Raw genomic sequence first — 18,495 nt, 5'->3', positions numbered from 1 at the left:
AACAATGGAATGATGCAATTAAAAAAGAATTGCAAGCGCATGAAGAACTTCAAACGTGGAGCGAAGCATCTCTACCAGCAGGGAAGAAACCAATTCAGACAAAATGGGTCTTTAGAACAAAAGAAGATGGCACAAAAAAGGCTAGAATAGTAGCAAAAGGGTTTCAGTTGAAAGAAGAGAATCCATTCGAACCAGTGTATGCACCAGTAGCGAGAATATCAACAATAAGACTGTTAATATCAATATCACTGAAAATGGATTGGAATATAAAGCAGTTAGATGTTCCTACAGCCTTCTTAAATGAACATTTGGAAAGTGAAATTTATATCCACAAACCAGAGGGTTTACAGTCTAAATCATCTATCTTCAAATTGAATCGAGCATTATATGGACTCAAGGAATCACCGAAAGTATGGAATGATACGTTTAATGATTTTGCTTTAAAACACGGTTTTGAGAGATCGAAATATGACTGTTGCTTATATTGCGGTAAAGACGTATGGATTTTGATTTATGTAGATGATATGTTGGTAACAGGAAATCAAAATGAAGTTAAAAACACGATAAATTTATTAAAAGAACATTTTAAAGCAAAAGATTTAGATGGAATCCAAAGTTTCTTAGGAATGAAGATAATCAGAGTTGAAAATAGTGTAAAATTGTCCAAACTCAATTTATAGAGAAGTTGTTAAAAAATTTTGAAATGGAATCCTGTAAAAGTAAGTACACACCAATGGAAAAAGGATTCAAAATTACTGAAAAAAATGAAGTGATTGACGTTCCATATAGACAATTAATTGTAGGGTTAATGTATTTATCAACAACGTCAAGACCGGACATCGCATTCTCCGTTTCATACTTGAGCAGATATCTTGATAATCCGACAATCGAGGCTTGGAAAGCAAGTAAACGAATTTTGCAATACTTGCAAGGAACTAAAGAAATTGGATTAACGTATGTTAAAACTAATTCCAATACCAGCGAAAATCTAAATGGATATTCTGATGCCGATTGGGGGACTGACATAAAAAATAGAAAAAGTATCAATGGATGCATAATTCTACATGGTCAAAATCTAATTGCATGGTTTTCAAAGAAGCAAACTTGTGTAGCTCTCTCTACTGCCGAGGCGGAATATGTGGCAGCAGCTGCTTGTGCTCAGGAGTTAGTTAATCTGAAAGGTATTCTAACTGATTTTAAACTATGCAAAAATGTAATACTTTATTGTGATAATAAAAGCTCAATTTTAATGTCAAAAAGTAATGAAAATTCAAAACGAGCTAAACATATCGATATAAAAAATCATTACTTGAGAGATCTAGTATCACGAAAGGAAATAACAATTGAATATGTTTCAACTGATCAAAATCTTGCGGATATTCTTACCAAGTCATTGGGTAAAAATGTTTTTGTTTATCTGAGAAATAAAGCTCATATTGCTTAAACAAAATCTACGATCTCATTGTAAACTTTTAAAGTTGTATTCTAATTACGATTTTCTTTTTTTTTATTAATAAACTTCAAATCGAGGAGGAATGTTAAAGTGCGTTCATACAACTTCTTTTATATCAACTATGGCGTGTAAATGATCTAACCTAATCTGGATATTCCTTGTTCTTGATCATTTTAAAAATGGCGTCAAGTGCACTGTATTTTTTGTACACGTTTTCTCTTTTAATAAACTGTTCTATATAAATAAATGATAAAAGTCAAAGTTAAAGTTGATTTATTCCATCCATAAATAACATATACAACTTCAAGTGGATCCAAGGCGTCACCACGTGGTCGCGGCACCGAGACCGATGAAGTTGATGATAATAATTCCCGCACAGAGAGGTTGTTTGAGCGGTAGAAAAAAAAGACACTCGCGAACACTTTTTTATTCGCGAACACAAACACTCGCGATAACTTTGGGAACAACCCAGGGGTTGTTTGAGTCGGGGGACAGCCCCGTTCAAGAGGAAAATGGAACAGAGCAAAAACAGAACAATAGAACTAGTAAAAATAACCACGCTAAAAGAAAGGGAACAACTGAAAAAAAACGAACAACTAAAGAACACTGTTAACACTTTTCGATACGTTAAAGAAAGACCGACCGTCTTCGGCGAAGATGCGAAAAGAACTGTCTGAGGAATTTTGAGATCTCGAAGGGGAGGAGGATGTCGACTGGAGGTGGAAATTATCCAGACCCAAAAGTCCCGCGCTGACGAATCCCGACCACCTGCGGTTTCTCAACGCGCCAGGTAGCAAGGACCGGGCCCAAAACACAAACATTCCGCCCGCCTCGTCCACAGGACGAAATTATGAAGAGACTATGAGTACTGTTTCCTTTAGGTGGGCGATGGTAATGGACTAAGTCGTACGATCGGACGGCGATATGTTCCATGAGTTGTTTTTACTGTCACCACTCTGACTTTTCCGTCAGATCCTGGGTGAACTTCGATAATCTTTCCTAGGGGCCATTTCGTTGGAGGATATCGATCATCCCGGATGAGGACCAGTTGTCCCACGGAGAGATTTTCTGAGGATTGCTGCCATTTTCCTCGAGCTTGTAATGACTGGAGATATTCCTGGGACCATTTTCTCCAGAATTTGTTTCTGATTTTTTGAAGGAGTTGATAACGTTCGAGTCGATTTACTGGAACTTTCGGTGGTTCCTCATCGGGGAGTATCGCTAATGTACTTCCTATGAGGAAATGTGTTGGTGTTAGAGCGTTGAGTTCTTCGGGATCTGTAGACATGTCGCACAGGGGTCTTGAGTTCAAGCAGGCTTCAATCTCGACGAGGAGTGTGCTGAACTCTTCAAAGGTGAATGACCGAGAAAGCATCATTCGAGTCAGGTGGTGTTTTGCCGATTTCACACCAGCCTCCCACAATCCACCAAAGTGAGGCGAATTTGGAGGGATGAAGCGCCAGTCGGTACCATCGTTTGCCAGTGTGCCTGCAATATAGGAGTAGAACGCAGATCCCCTTTTGAACATAGATCGCAGCTCCTTATCGGCTCCTTGGAAAGTTGTCCCATTGTCGCTGAATATTTGTCGACATAAACCTCTTCGTCCAGTGAATCTTCGATAAGCAGCTAGGAAAGTTGCAGACGTCATGTCGCTTACTGCCTCAAGGTGAATCGCCTTAGTAGCGAAACAAACGAAGACGACGATGTAACCTTTGTAGGATTTAAAACTCGTTCCTTTGTGGTCCGTAGTTGGAAAGGCACCGCGTAGTCTAGGCCCGAAATCGGAAATGGGCGAGCCGGTTCTGTTCTTGGCGATGGCAGATCGCCCATCAATTGGGAAGGGAAACGCGGGTTGACTCGATGACTCCGTGACGTGAAACTTTATGAGCCAAATCTACGTACAGAGGGGTCAAAGGGGAATCTTTTGGGAGAATTGGTGCATGTTTCTTCGAAAAAGATAAGGAAGAGTTTGTTAAGCGTCCTCCAACGCGTAACACTCCCTCTTCGTCGAGAAAGGGATTAAGGTCTCGGATCACGCTGTTTTTGGGAACGGATTTCCCTTTTTTCAGTTCAGCAATGTCCTCGGCGAATGCTTTAGTTTGCGCTATCGTTAGAATCCTTTTTTTGGATGATTCTAATTCCGAGGCTGAAAGAGCAATATTTTTAACAGAATCTCCGGAAGCTTTTACCTTAAAGGTTCTGTAAACACGGAGGCAGTAAGCGACTACTCGAAAGAGTCGTTGTAGAGAGGAAAATCGTGAGAGAATTTCGTCGTTGATTTCAGGATTAACGGCCAAAAAGGATTGTACTTCCGAATTGTCGATTTCAGAGCCTTGGTGTTGGGAAGGCCAGTTATTGGGAGGTAGGGAAAGCCATTGCGGGCCCTTCCACCAAAGTTGGTTGTCTTGAAGTGCTTCTGCAAGAAGACCTCTCGTTGCGAGATCTGCGGGATTTCCATGGTTAGGAACGTGTCGCCAAACAGCCGAGGGCAGCTCGGTTTGAATGTATGAGACACGGTTAGCCACAAAGGTCTTCCATCTTGATGGATGCTGATTTATCCATGCAAGGGTGACTTGACTGTCACACCAAGCTGTCACAGTCGCATCCTTAAAGTGGAATAATTTTCTGACGTGCTGCAACAGCCTGGTGAGAAGAACAGCTCCGCAAAGTTCTAAGTTAGGTATAGAGACTGTTTTTATAGGGCTGACTTTGGATTTAGCAGCGATGAGAGAAAGGTGAGCGCTTCCCTTGTACTTCACGACTCTTAAATACACCACTGCAGCATAGGCTCGTGTGGATGCATCAGAAAAGCCGTAAAGCTCGAACAGCGAGTTTGAAAAGGTTCCCACCCAGCGTGGGATCTTGACACTCGATAGTGCAGCTAGAGATTGATAGTATCTCTTGGAGCATTATCTTGGCAACTACGGTTATGGGAGAGAGCCAGCTCAAGGGATCATACAATCGCGCTATGCACGAGGATATCGTTCTTTTTGACACCTCTCGAGGGGAAAGTGTTTCTTGAACGATGTTAAAGGTGAAATGGTCATCATTTGAATCCCAAAGTATCCCTAGCGTTTTGAAAATTGAGTTCTGATCGATGATTTTCGATGATGATGGTTCACAGGATGAAGGGAGAAGTTTAGGGTGATTCGTTGCCCACTTATCCAATTTGAGGTTCCCCTTTGCACACAAATCGACCACCTGGTTTCGTTTTTTTTCAGCTTGCAGGACGTCTTCGTCGCCATCAAAGATGTCATCCACGTATGTGTTTTCTTGTAAACATTCGGCTCCAAGAGGGAATTGAGCGCCTTCGTCAATTACGAGTTGTTTCAGAGTGCGGATGGCGACAAAAGGCGCACATGCCGTACCATATGTAACTGTGAAAAGTCGATATTCCTCAATTGGCATTTCCGCACTCGGTCGCAAAAGAATTCGTTGAAGATCGCGGTCTTTTGGGTGAACAAGGATTTTGCGAAACATTTTAACTATGTCTGCTGTGGAAACGATCCTGTGTCTTCGCCAGTTTAGGAGGACAAGAGCGATATCTGTTTGTAAAGCGGGTCCGGCGTGCAAAAACACGTTTTCTCTTTTAATAAACTGTTCTATATAAATAAATGATAAAATTCAAAGTTAAAGTTGATTTATTCCATCCATAAATAACATATACAACTTCAAGTGGATCCAAGGCGTCACCACGTGGTCGCGGCACCGTGACCGATGAAGTTGATGATAATAATTCCCGCACAGAGGGGTTGTTAGAGCGATAGAAAAAAAGACACTCGCGAACACAAACACTCGCGATAACTTTGGGAACAACCCAGGGGTTGTTTGAGTCGGGGGACAGCCCCGTTCAAGAGGAAAATGGAACAGAGCAAAAACAGAACAATAGAACTAGTAAAAATAACCACGCTAAATGAAAGGGAACAACTGAGAACACTGAAACAAAACGAACAACTAAAGAACACTGTTAACACTTTTCGATACGTTAAAGAAAGAGCGACCGTCTTCGGCGAAGATGCGAAAAGAACTGTCTGAGGAATTTTGAGATCTCGAAGGGGAGGAGGATGTCGACGGGAGGTGGAAATTATCGAGACCCAAAAGTCCCGCGCCGACGAATCCCCACCACCTGCGGTTTCTCAACGCGCCAGGTAGCAAGGACCGGGCCCAAAACACAAATAGGGGTTTATCAGGATTTTTTTGGTTGGTACGTTAAAAAACAGATTAGATTTTTTATTTTTGTAATTTTTGTTATTATTTTTATTATTGTTATTATTTTTATTACTATTACTATTATTTCATTATTGTTATTATTATTGTTATTATTTTTGTTATTATTATTTTATTATTATTATTACTATTTGTATTATTATTATTATAATTTTCGTTAAAATTTTTATGTTTTAGAGGGATCAATATAGAGTTACGGAGGGCGTTAGGAATAATTCAACACCTACAAAAACATTGGTTAATACAACAATACAAAAGAAAAAACAAGATGGAGAATGAGATCGACATCGCCATCAACATGATCGTCTTCAGATGATAATGAATCATGCGAAAAATCATCTGAAGATGAATCATCATCATCTTCATTATCTCCCCCTCACCCACGGATTTTTTAACATGCCATGATCGTCCTCCAACTCCAGACATTTGTCTAACCAATATTTTTTGAGGTAAAAATGCACATTTTTAACTATCAAAAAAAAAATAAATTTAAAATAAAACTTTAAAAAAAGTCAAAAAAATTTTTGATTATCAGAAAAAAGGGTCAAATTTTGAATTTTTTGAAATTTTTTTCCACCAATCGCAAGAGCACAAAAAAAATTTGGAAAACATATATGTCAAAATTTTTTTTGTTTACTTACATAATATTTACAATTTTTAGTTAATTAATTAACTATTAAGTTCAATAAAAATTTATATATTTTATAACGAATAAAGGTATCGTAATTCTGACGTTATTTAATAAAAGCTGACATAATTCCGCATCCAACGAGCCCTATAGGAAGTACTTTGGGTTAGTGGATTGTTAATAAACAATTGGCTAACATGGCCATTGTTTATAGAAAATCCTCTAATCCAAAATAGTCCATATAGGGCTCGTTGGATGCGGAATAACGTTAGCTTTCAATTGGTACCTTCAAGATTGCAATAACTTTATTTATTTGTGAAATATTTCATTTTTTATTAACATTAATTAATTAATTAATATCTCGAAAATAACAAAAAAGGACATCTCAATATTTTTTGTGGTGAAAATACACATTTTTTGCTTTCAAAAAAAAATAAAAAGGACCGAACTTAAAAAAAAATTCGAAAAAAAGTTTAATTTTCAAAAAAAAGGGTCAAAATTTGAATTTTTTGAAATTTTTTTTCACCAATCGCAAGAGCACAAAAAAAAATTGGAAAACATATATGTCAAAATTTTCTTCTTCTCTCTGTTTAAAAGTTACAAGTCTTCAAATATTCACTGTATAAATTTTTCAAAGAAATTCAACCACCTCCCTCTTCGACAGTTTTTGAAAAAACCTAACAATACTTCGTGGTTAAATTATTCACCCCTAGGGCTAAACTATGTGTAATTTACAGCCTGATCCGATCAACTTTTTTCCACTTAGTTCGCTACAGGAATTTTACCCCTTATATATAACGTTCGTAATAAAAAAAACGTAATAAAATGAAAAATAAAACGGTTTTTTATCATTCTGTTGCAGACTAACTTCAGGAATAACAACAACTTAAGGGTCAATTTCATTCGGTTGGAGGTTCCAAATACATCCAAGAGGGAGGGCTTCACCACATTCATCACCATCTTTTTCTCTGTTTCAGCTTCTGCTTTCTGTTTCAGCTTTTGTTTTCTGTTACAGTGTCTTCCTTAATAATAAGTAAAAATGTCTACATGCAAAAATAGTAAACCATATGAAAGAGTAGTTTCACAGGATAGAATTAATGAAATTTGTGAAGTATTAGAAAATTTCATTAATGTTGCTAAAATTAAGTTAGAATCTATATCCTCTAAGTCCGGCGATGATCGTTTCATTAGCGCATTTGAGTGGCATAACAAATGTAAAAAACATTTTGCTCTTTTAAAAAAATTTTCTAAACCTTTTCCTTCTATTAAAGGTAATGAAAAAGATAGAAATTTGAATTTACAAAAACAAATTTATTACTTTGAATGGCATTTTGATTCGGTAATGAAACGTGGAGCAGGTTTTCAAGCAAATGTAAGAATTAAATGGACTGTGACTGATAGGGAATTTAACTCTAGAATTCAAAGCGTAACAATTATTAATATGAGTCACATAGATATTAATTTAGAGCCTGTTTAAATAGACTAGGTTGTCTAAAAGTTTATACAATCCTAGTAGCTAAAGGAGGAGGGCCCCTAAGGCCTATATTTCGCCCCCTTGGGATTTTAATTTAAATGGTTGAAAACTTTTTCTTATAGTAGAAAAAGTAATTTTTCATTGATTTTAGGTGAAACGGGGGTGTTTTGATAAAATTAACCCTTAGATTTTAGGGTTTTTTTCAAAAAGAGTGTCAAAAAACATGCAAAAAAACATTTTCCAAATGTTGAGCAATTGGCTTGAAAATCGTTGCTCGGGGGTTTTCGGGGACGCTGATTACGAATCCGACGTTAGTTTTTCAAAATTCAAAATGGCGGATCCAAAATGGCTGACATATTTTCGAAAAATTCATTGGATTTGCCTGAAACTCGTGACTCGGGGGTTTTCGGAGTCGCTGATTACGAATCCGAGGTCAGTTTTTCAAAATTCAAAATAGAGGATCCAATATGGCGGACAACTTTTGAAAAAACTTAATGTAATCGTCTGAAGTAAGTAGTTTTCAGTGATTTTAAATATTTGTCCGCCATGTTGCATCCGCCATTTTGAATTTTGAAAAACTGACTCCGGATTCATTTTCAGCGACACCAAAAACCCCCGAGTAGAGAGTTTCTAGCAAATCCAAACGATTTTTTTAATAGTTGTCCGCCATATTGGATCCGCCATTTTGAATTTTGAAAAACTGACCTCTGATTCGTAATCAGCGACCCCAAAAACCCCGGAGGAGAGTTTCAAGCAAATCTAAACGATTTTTTAAAAAAAATTCCGCTATATTGGATCCACCATTTTGAATTTTGAAAAACTGACCTCGGATTCGTAATCAGCGACTCCGAAAACCCCCGAGTCACGAGTTTCAGGCAAATCCAATGAATTTTTCGAAAATATGTCAGCCATTTTGGATCCGCCATTTTGAATTTTGAAAAACTAACGTCGGATTCGTAATCAGCGACCCCGAAAACCCCCGAGCAACGATTTTTAAGCCAATTGCTCAACATTTGGTAAATGTTTTTTGCATGTTTTTTGACACTCTTTTTGAAAAAAAAACCCTAAAATCTAAGGGTTAATTTGACCAAAACACCCCCGTTTCACCTAAAATCAATGAAAAATTACTTTTTCTACTATAAGAAAAAGTTTTCAACCATTCAAATTAAAATCCCAAGGGGGCGAAATATAGGCCTTAGGGGCCCTCCTCCTTTAAAAACACTTTAGCTAATGGAACAATAATTTTTGATTTAAAATCATTTATTGCGAAAACTGGACAGATTTTCCCTACAACAAAGTTAGATAATTTTTAAAATGAAAATGTTAAGCAAAAAATTCTCAAACTTATAGACGATTTTCAGGAGAAAGAATCTAATTGGCAACTTGACTCTATTATCAGATTAGATGTGAATTTTAACAAATACAACCCTAAGCGTGATGGTTGTTTCATTAAAATGCCACTTGTTATTGAACGAAAACATTCCTGTTTAAATGTCCGAACGGATGGTAATGAATGCTTCAAGTGGGTGATTCTTTCAGCATTAAATAAAACCCCTTCTAATCCAGGAAGAATGAAAAAATATGAGAAATTTGAAGATACTTTAAATTTTACAGGTATTACGTTTTCTATAACATTTAAGGACATCCAAAAATTTCAATCTCAAAATGATGTTTCCGTAAATGTTTATGGTTTGGAAAAGCATAAATCAAAATTTACTGTAATACCATTATATCTCTTATCTAATAAGTAAGTTTCTCATGTGAATCTTTTACTCATTGAGGAAGATTATTTAGATGATGATGAGGAAGATTGTGCTGAAATGTCAAACACTACCACCACCACATTTAATTATTATTTTGTTTGGATAGAAAATTTATCTAGGCTTGTAAGCAAACAATTATCACAGTCTACATATAAGAAGCTTATTTGCGATCACTGTTTGCATCATTTTGAAAATAAAGCGAAACTTAATAACCACACAGAAAATTGTAGAAACCAAAATAAAAGAAAAATTATTTTACCAAAGTCTGGACAAAATAGGGTCCAATTTAAGAATTTTTATAATAAGGAACGTGCTTTATTTATCATATATGCAGACAGCGAGAGCTTACTGCTTCCTGTGACTGATTCTTCTTCATCCATAGGGGGTAATACAGAAGTTTTTTAAAACCATAAACTTGTAAGCATTGGCTAATATTTAAAGTTTTATGATGAGACTTTATCAGTATACAAAGCATCCCCTATTAATGAAGAAGATCCATCAAAATGGTTTGCTCGTGAATTGAAATAGGTGGCAGAGGATGTTGAGCCTGTTTTTATAACTAATGTACCGATGGAGGTCTTAAATGCAACTCAAAAAGCGGCATTCAATAGTACTAATGTTTGCCACATCTGCAAAAAAAACATCACGCATGGGGTTGTTAAGGTTAGAGATCATTGTCATATAACTGGCAAATATAGAGGAGTTGCCCATCATTATTGCAATCTGAAATATCAGGATTCAAAAACTATTCCCGTAGTTTTTCATAATTTGAGTGGTTATGATGCTCATTTTGTTATAAAAGCTATTGCGACTCAGTTTGAAGGTAGTGTTAGTCTTCTTCCTATAAATAACGAAAAATACATCAGTTTCACCAAACATGTTAAAAAATGATATCAAATTTAAATTTATAGATTCCTTATCAGATTCATGGCATCATCTTCAGATAAATTAGCTTCTTATCTAACAACTTATAATATTGTACATTCAGAATTTCAAGCCTATGATATGGTATGATATGATATGATAAAATTCAGTTACTAACCCGTAAAGGAATTTTTCCATATGAGTACTTGGATTGTAGATTAAAACTTGATGAGGAACAACTGTCGCCAATAGAGAAATTTTATATGCTCGTGCTAACAATCATTATATGAAGAATTATAATGAAAAAGAAGAATCATCTTACATTGTGTACTTGGACGCTAATAACCTTTATGGTTGGGCTATGGTACAAGCACTTCCCTACGGTGGTTTTGAGTGGGTAAAAAATGTAGATAATAAATTTAACTTTAATATCCCCGATGATTCACCTTTTGGTTACATATTAGAAGTAGATTTAGATTACCCTAATGAATTGCATAACAGTCATAGTGACTTACCATTTTGTCCTGAACACTCAAAGTCACCTGGATCAAAGCAGTCGAAGCTGCTAACTACCCTCTTACCGAAAAAAGTACATAATTCATTATCGTGCACTTAAACAAGCATTAGCACATGGTATTAAACTTAATCATATACATCGAATTTTAAAATTCAAACAGTCTACTTGGTATGTCACTTGTGACAAAGTGGGAGGGTAGATACGCGCTGAGGCTCTCATATCAAAACCTAGCTTTCACACAAGAGCTATCTTTAAAGAAAACTTGATTGCTGTGGAACTTAGAAAAACTGAAGTTTTTATGAATAAGCCAATCTATATTGGTCTTAGCGTCTTAGATATATCGAAGACTTTAATGTACGATTTTCATTATAATTATATGAGAATTAAGTATGATGATAATGGCCAATTACTTTACACAGATACTGATAGCCTTATTTATAAAATTAAATAGTGTAGATAACTACTCTGATATGAAGGTACATATTTGCAAATTTGATACATCTGATTACCCAGCTAATAATGTATGTGGCATTCCGCAAACCAACAAAAAAGTGTTAGGCCTCATTAATTGACACACAAGACCAAGAATATAATTTTTAATTGGCAATAGTTCTATTGGTGAAAAATATTTTGCTTCAAGTATAGATGATTTGCCTGAAATAGAGTAAATGATTCATCCATGATAATGACTTTTTATAGACTGAGTGCTTACAAATGATTACATGTATTTATATAGGTTATATTTGTCAGAAAATTTAAGTTGATCGCTTAGAAATTTAAGACATAAATGTCCACAATGAAAAGTATCATAACTTTGACAACTGTCATAATTATATTGTATCAAGGTATTATAGCCTAAATAACTGATAAGCTCAAAAGGGGGTTGTAGGTTACCAAAGCTGTCAAAGTACAATGCTCTATCTTGAAGCTTTTTATAATCAACTCAGGGTGTTTTCGGCATTCACTCAGAGTTAACTCTAGAGTTAATAGTGGTGCTCAATGATATTATCTTTGAAAATTTATTTACCTAAATAAAATAATTGATTTTCTATTTTCATCACCCTGAGTTTGAAGTTAGTTGTCCTTGTTTGCTTACTTTTTTTTAATTTATACGTATTTTTTGTTTTTCATTTAAAAATAGAACATATTTTTGCTACCCATAAACGTGTTATTTTTTTAAAGTTTATAATTTTCAAATTTTTCATTATTTCCCTAACTTTAATTAATCTGAATTGTTTTAGAAACTAGATTATTTATTTTAATTAAAGTTGTTTTTTATAAATAAAAAGTTAAAATAATTTTTAATAAAAATAAATTATTATGTTTCAATTTACACTTTTCAAAACAAACAATCCGTTCACAAATTTTGTCGGCCATTAAAGGTTAGGACTGACCCTTTTTCTTTACTCTCGCAAGAAAACAGAGTTAACTCTGGGTCATCTAGTAATAAATTTTTGGGGACTTTTATGAAATCTAGAAACAAAAAATTTTATTTTAACATTACATTACTAGAATAAAAGGCCCGTTTCACATGTTGTTACAATTGCAAACCCTGCGCCAATCAAAATGAATCGTCTATGCCAAATTGCCAATCAACAACGTTCACAACCAACAGACGAACTGAAAATCAAAATTTACATTTGAGCACCACTGCTAACTCTAGAGTTAACTCTGAGTGAATGCCGAAAACACCCTCAATGTGTTGCGAGATCATCCTTATTATCGAGATTAATAATGTCAGATTCATTTTTTCGAGGTCCTCCTATTGGCAACTCATTTCGTATAAATACTCCTCGAAAATGAGGAATTTTTAACTCTTTAGCGTATTTGTGCAAATCATAGTTAGTTAATGCTCGTGAGATAGTTTTATGAGAACTTTTTTTGCTTCATACCTAATCCTTTAGAATAAGGTTTCAAATAGTCGTAATCTCTATCGATAGAGTTTCAAGAAAAGACTTTTACCTAAAGCAACATCTTTTATTACTCTATTGTGACGATGAGCTTCTTTCAACTTCTCTTTTGCTGCATTCGCGTTGTTTACTACTTTCGCTGTACTTGCTGTTCTACCAGCAAAAGCTCCAAGAGCACTGAGTCAAGCAAAAATTGAAATTAATGTCAAGAGACCACCATCTTTTGAAGGAACTGGTAGAATGTGAGGTGTTAAAATCTTACTTCTACCACCTGCTCTTCTAATAGCTTTTCGAGCATTTTCAACTGCAGCTTTGATTGTAGAATGAGCATCATTTCCTGGAATAATGGAATGTCTAGCAGCATCAATAATTTTTCTTAATACTGTTTGTATCTTCTTATTTTTAGATGTCTTCTTTCTTCTCATTTCCATATCTAATTTTGATTTGACCTTCAATGTACCAGATATAGCTAAAGCAGCATCTTTTTCACCTACACTGGAATCGCTTCCCAAAACTCGTTGCCACGCCTTATCAGCAAATATCTTATTAGCAGCGTTTCTTGCTTGAACGTTATTATGATTTTCTAAATATGCATTATCATGCTCTTTACAAGCTTCTTCTAATGGATTTATACCTGTATCACCTCGTACTAAACGCTTTATTAACTTAGTACCTGGACCACAGTACTGATAACTAGGCATGTGTGATTCAAATTATAACTTATTTATAAGACTGTTAACTAAACTTTTACCTCGGGAGCGGTGATGTATAATCATACCTCACTCTATGAAAGTTAAAAGTAGAATGACTCGTAAGCTATATAAGAGCTGTATTTATACCTTTTGCGACAGTATATTTCAGAAGGTGATTCAAGCAACAACATCACAAGAATCCAGTAGTGAATCTGGATGCGATTGTAGAACATCACGATAAGAAGTAAGTGAAGCGTTATGGTAGTTTGTTGTCTGGTAGTATTCGAGCAATATTTTGTAGACCATCAAATTGTGGTAAAACAAATGTACTACTTTCTTTAATATTACATTCAAATAGTCTGAGATTTAATAATATTTATTTCTGCTCAAAATCTCTCCACTAACTAAAGTACAAATTTTTGGAAAAAGTTATTGGTAAATTTAAGGGGATTAAATATTTACTATTTAGCGAGAATGAGGATGTAATTTCCCCTAAAGGTGCAAAGCCAAATTCTATTTTTATATTTGATGACGTTGCTTGTGAAAAGCAAGATAATATAAGAGCTTTCTTCTGCATGGGTAGACATGTCAATGTTGATTGCTTTTATCTGTGTCAGACATATGCGAGAATTCCTAAACATTTAGTGAGAGGTAATGTTAATTTATTAGTTCTTTTTTCGTTAGGATGAAACAAATTTGAAACATGCTTATGATGATCATGTTAATACTCACATGACATTTACCAAGTTTCGTGAGCTTTGTACAGCATGTTGGAACTCTGGTAAATATGGCTTCGTAGTCATTGATAAAGACTGCAATCTAAATGAGGGGAGATATAGGAAAAGTTTTGACTGTTTCATAACACTATAAATAGAAGGTGATTGGTTGTATGACTATTAGTCGAGTGTATGCCTTTAAACCAACAACATGTTTCGTAAGGAGAAAGCTAGGCCTAATGCGAAAATTAGCTTCGAATTTCTAATATGTTAAATTATTTTAAATTCATTTATTTGAAGAAAAATGTTGGGCCCAATGTCTATGATTCTATCTAACGAAATTCGGATAAGTGAAACTTCGGCCAAATAAAGTATCGGTGTAATAGAAATTCTTTGTCTTCAAAATTTAGCTGAGTAAAATTTCTGTTAAATGAAAATTCTATTAAGGGTATGTGGGCTAAGAACGTTTATTTGTGGTTTGAAACATTCTCTGAAATAAAAAATTATTTCGAATTAAAATTATGGAGCAATGATTTTGTTTGGTACAAGGAATCTCGCTGCTCTTTACATTTAGTATAACATAACGCAAAAATAATAAAAATAAAGCAATAAATAGTAAAATAATGTCTTTTATCATAGTTCATTCAGTGACCACTTGCTCGAATTGGCGCTGTTCCCTGGAGCACTGACACACTCACGCAACGTCTGTGTATGCGCAGCCATTTTTTTTCATTTTCGTTTAAAAATGACACTTTTTAAACTTTATTTTATAATAATTTAACGAAAAATTATGTATTTTTTGGAGAACAGCGAGATTCCTTGAACCCAAATCTATCATCCCTCAAAATTTTAGACAGAAATATTTTCTTATTTTAGAGTAAGATGTATAATACCAAAACACATTTTTTCCAAAAACTAGGTCACGTGGGATGTTCCCACATACCCTTAAATAAAAATTAAATATTAAAGAAATTTTATTTACTAATAACAGTTTTGTTAAATAGGAATTTTGTTATATAGAAATTCTTTTAATTGGAAATTCTGTTAATAAAAATACTTTTAAGTGAATATTCGGATAAATAGAAATTTGACAAAAGAACAATTTTAATAAATAATAATTCTTCTTTATGGAAATTATTCTATACATAAATTTTGTTAAATGAAAATTGTATTATTTTAAAATTTGATATATTAGTAAATCTGCTTTATCAAAGTTCAAAAATGAATCAACAATGAGTCAATAATGATTAAACAAAGAATCAATAATGAATCAATAATGATTCAACAATGATTTAATATTAAATAACGTAAAACTACAACGCGCATATCATAAAAATATGTTGCACTTTGTGGAAGATCTTATTCCAGGACTTGAGTTCTACAATAATGTTTAAATTTTATTTTTTAAACAGTTACATTATAGAGAGTATTAAATTCACTATGTGATAATTGTTTAAAATTGATTTCTGCTTGTTTCAATTTTAAGATTAACATTCAAATTTTGCATTGTCAATGTTTATTATTAGAACAAAATTATAGAAAGCAATTTTTTATTTTTGTTTTATTAATATAAAAATTAAAAAAATGTTTATTTTAATCATGAGTTATGTATATACAAGGTTTTTATAAATATAAAATACATGAAAGTTATAATATTTTTTACATTTATTTAACATGAAAATCCTTACATTTTATTTTACAAATTTTTTTCCAATCTTTGATTTCTGGGATCCTGTAGTAACCTAGGACAGAGTATCAGTATTCTCGGTAAGCAAGTACCTTTTATCATCATGCGGACTCAATGCTACTTTAACTCGTTTAACTGTTTCTAAATCATGTAACCGTGACCTAATGTTGTATTGGGTTCTAGCCTGAATCTTAAAATTGCGCAGACACTCAACGTAATCGTCAAATTGAATAGACTTTTTGAGGACTCCTGCTTTAATGCCCACAAGGTCTTCATCGAATATTGCACGACTGTGGAAATTGGGTTTGAGACCGTTTCCAAGACCCTGTTTCAATGCACGTACTTCTCTTTAGGCAGGAGAGTTGTGAGTAATTTCTCCTGCTTAGACATGGGAGGTTTTGCATTAACTGCGCAAAACGGCATGTCTTGAGAATCGTGGAGGATCTCGAGATATTCGAGATCGACCTCCAACATGTACCCGACTGAAGAGTCGTCAGGTATGTTGAAATCAATGGTCTCGTCTGGGTTGGCATTACACTTAAAACCGCCAATTGGTAGCGTTTGTGCCATTGCCCAACCATATAAATGATTCGCGTCAAAATACATAATATATTGGGCGTCTTGGGCAGGATCGAACTGATCCATATAGGGATTGTTCGCTTTAGCATAACGGTTACAAAACTGGCTAATACCACCTCTGATACCCGACTCAATAAACATCATCATGTCTATATCGGTTATAAGTTGTAATGTTATGCCCGTATATTTCAGCATAGCATCCCAAGTTAACCGTTATAATGGTGTGATGCATTTAACCTGTACGCCTTTAAACATTGTTCGCGAAAGTTCTCAAAGACATCGGCAAGTAATAATACGTCTGTTTTCATATAAAGGTAAACGTAATCGTTAAAGGTTTGACAATTAAATTCAGACACCTTTTCGCGTTAATTATTTAATTTTTCGCGATCTGTCACCGTACTGGCAAATACGGATTCAACAATTTTATATTTGTCAAAATATGACGCTAATTTTTCTAGAGATGCTGCCATGAATCTAAATGAGTCAATGAACCCTTGATATTTTTCGTAAAGGAGATATATTTCTCCTTGTTCAAGGGGAGGAGGTTAACTCGACCTTCAAAGCTCGTCGATACAGCATGTATGTAGTGTGCATCGTACCCACATAAATTGTAAAATACAATGGCTACGATTTGGCACTCATGATAATTTAAGCTGCACGATTCATGCGCAGCACCTCTATATTTTCCAGTAAGATGACAATGACCACGAACCTTTTTAACATTAGCTAGTATATTCTTACGGCAAATATGGCATACGCTCGCTTTCTTAAAATCAACAATTTGCTGAGGAGTTAAGGCATCCATAGGAATAGGATTCTTAAATACATTATCAATTTTCACGGAAAATTGTCTTAACTCGTCAGCAAATCACTTGGTTGGATCATTTTCCTGCCACATACACGGACAATGAGTCATCGTAACTACATTTTACATAAAAACCTATACTAAGCAATTTATGACCCTGGAAAATTTCAGTTTTACTTAAATTATCTGTATCTTCTTTAACAAGAAGAAGTAAACTTTCACAGTCGGCATAGATGACAAAAGCAACTTTCTCCTTATTACCATAATTTTTAAAGATAATTTTACAATTTGGGGTCGTCCATAAACCACGTAGCACTTCAAGGGTGAGGGGGGGTCGAGCTATTGTCTACGATAAGAGGAAAAAATGGCTCTAATACATGTAACAGCGTGCTACATGGGGGGAGGGAGGGTTTAAAATTTCGAAAAAATGGGGCTACGTAGTTTATGGACGACCTCTTTTCAGCATTCAGTAATTTTACGCGGCATACGTTTACAATTTTCGTCGTGTCTTTAATCCAAACATAGTGGAAATTCATATGAAGTTGTGGGAAAGATGCTGATGGATTTAGAAGAAAATGTAATTGGCTGCACTACCTCTTCTTCATTCTGCACTCTTTTAAAATTAACAGTCAAAACACCGTATACGATGATAGGGCCATTTTGATTCAAGGCATCTTTAATGTGCTCTTGAAACAAAATGGTCGCATTGTTCAAAAACGCACCTATATCTACGTGTAAAATATTTAATATAACATATGTATACAACCGGCATTTAAACGCTGACTGACATATAACCCAACGCACGCGATTATTAATATTTGAGTCTTGTAGCGACGACCGCCCTCTACCGCTTGAGATTCGAACAAAACTCTAAATCTCATAATAGATTGCAGAATGTTCTGGAAACGACTTTTTTCATGCGTAAAATGCATGGATCTTAAAAGACCAATTAAAACTTGTTCGTTGCAAGAACATTCTGCAACCCATCGTGTTATAAATTCGTTTTTAACAACGCCATTTTGAAAACTCGCGAGTAATTCAAGAGAATCCTTGATGAGTGCAATCGTGACCTCGCACTCATCAAGGATGGTCTAATTTTAGGACGCTTCGCAGGTCAACACATATTCAGTCAGTGCCATCTATCAGGTAGTCGGTAAACTAACTTCAATGTTCGGTCGGT

At 34.8% G+C, this 18,495-nt stretch overlaps 1 protein-coding gene across 1 annotated transcript; it reads right to left on the bottom strand.

Annotated features, from left to right (window-relative positions):
* Window positions 1-2,330: 2,330 nt before the first annotated feature.
* LOC127284337 (uncharacterized) lies at window positions 2,331-16,657 on the bottom strand. Its single transcript, XM_051309733.1, has 6 exons — window positions 16,275-16,657; window positions 16,024-16,221; window positions 13,099-13,529; window positions 4,303-5,055; window positions 3,442-4,124; window positions 2,331-3,347 (listed from the first exon to the last, which is right to left on the bottom strand). Exons 1-6 carry the CDS (start codon window positions 16,655-16,657, stop codon window positions 2,331-2,333), a joined length of 3,465 nt encoding a protein of 1,154 aa, XP_051165690.1.
* Window positions 16,658-18,495: the final 1,838 nt, after the last annotated feature.

This window comes from Leptopilina boulardi, unplaced genomic scaffold, assembly GCF_019393585.1.
Source record: "Leptopilina boulardi isolate dan_hultmark-lab unplaced genomic scaffold, ZJU_Lbou_2.1 LbouV2_324, whole genome shotgun sequence".
NCBI lineage: Eukaryota > Metazoa > Arthropoda > Insecta > Hymenoptera > Figitidae > Leptopilina > Leptopilina boulardi.
Note: the sequence above shows the minus strand (reverse complement) of the source record. Positions and strands in the feature narration are given on the sequence as shown.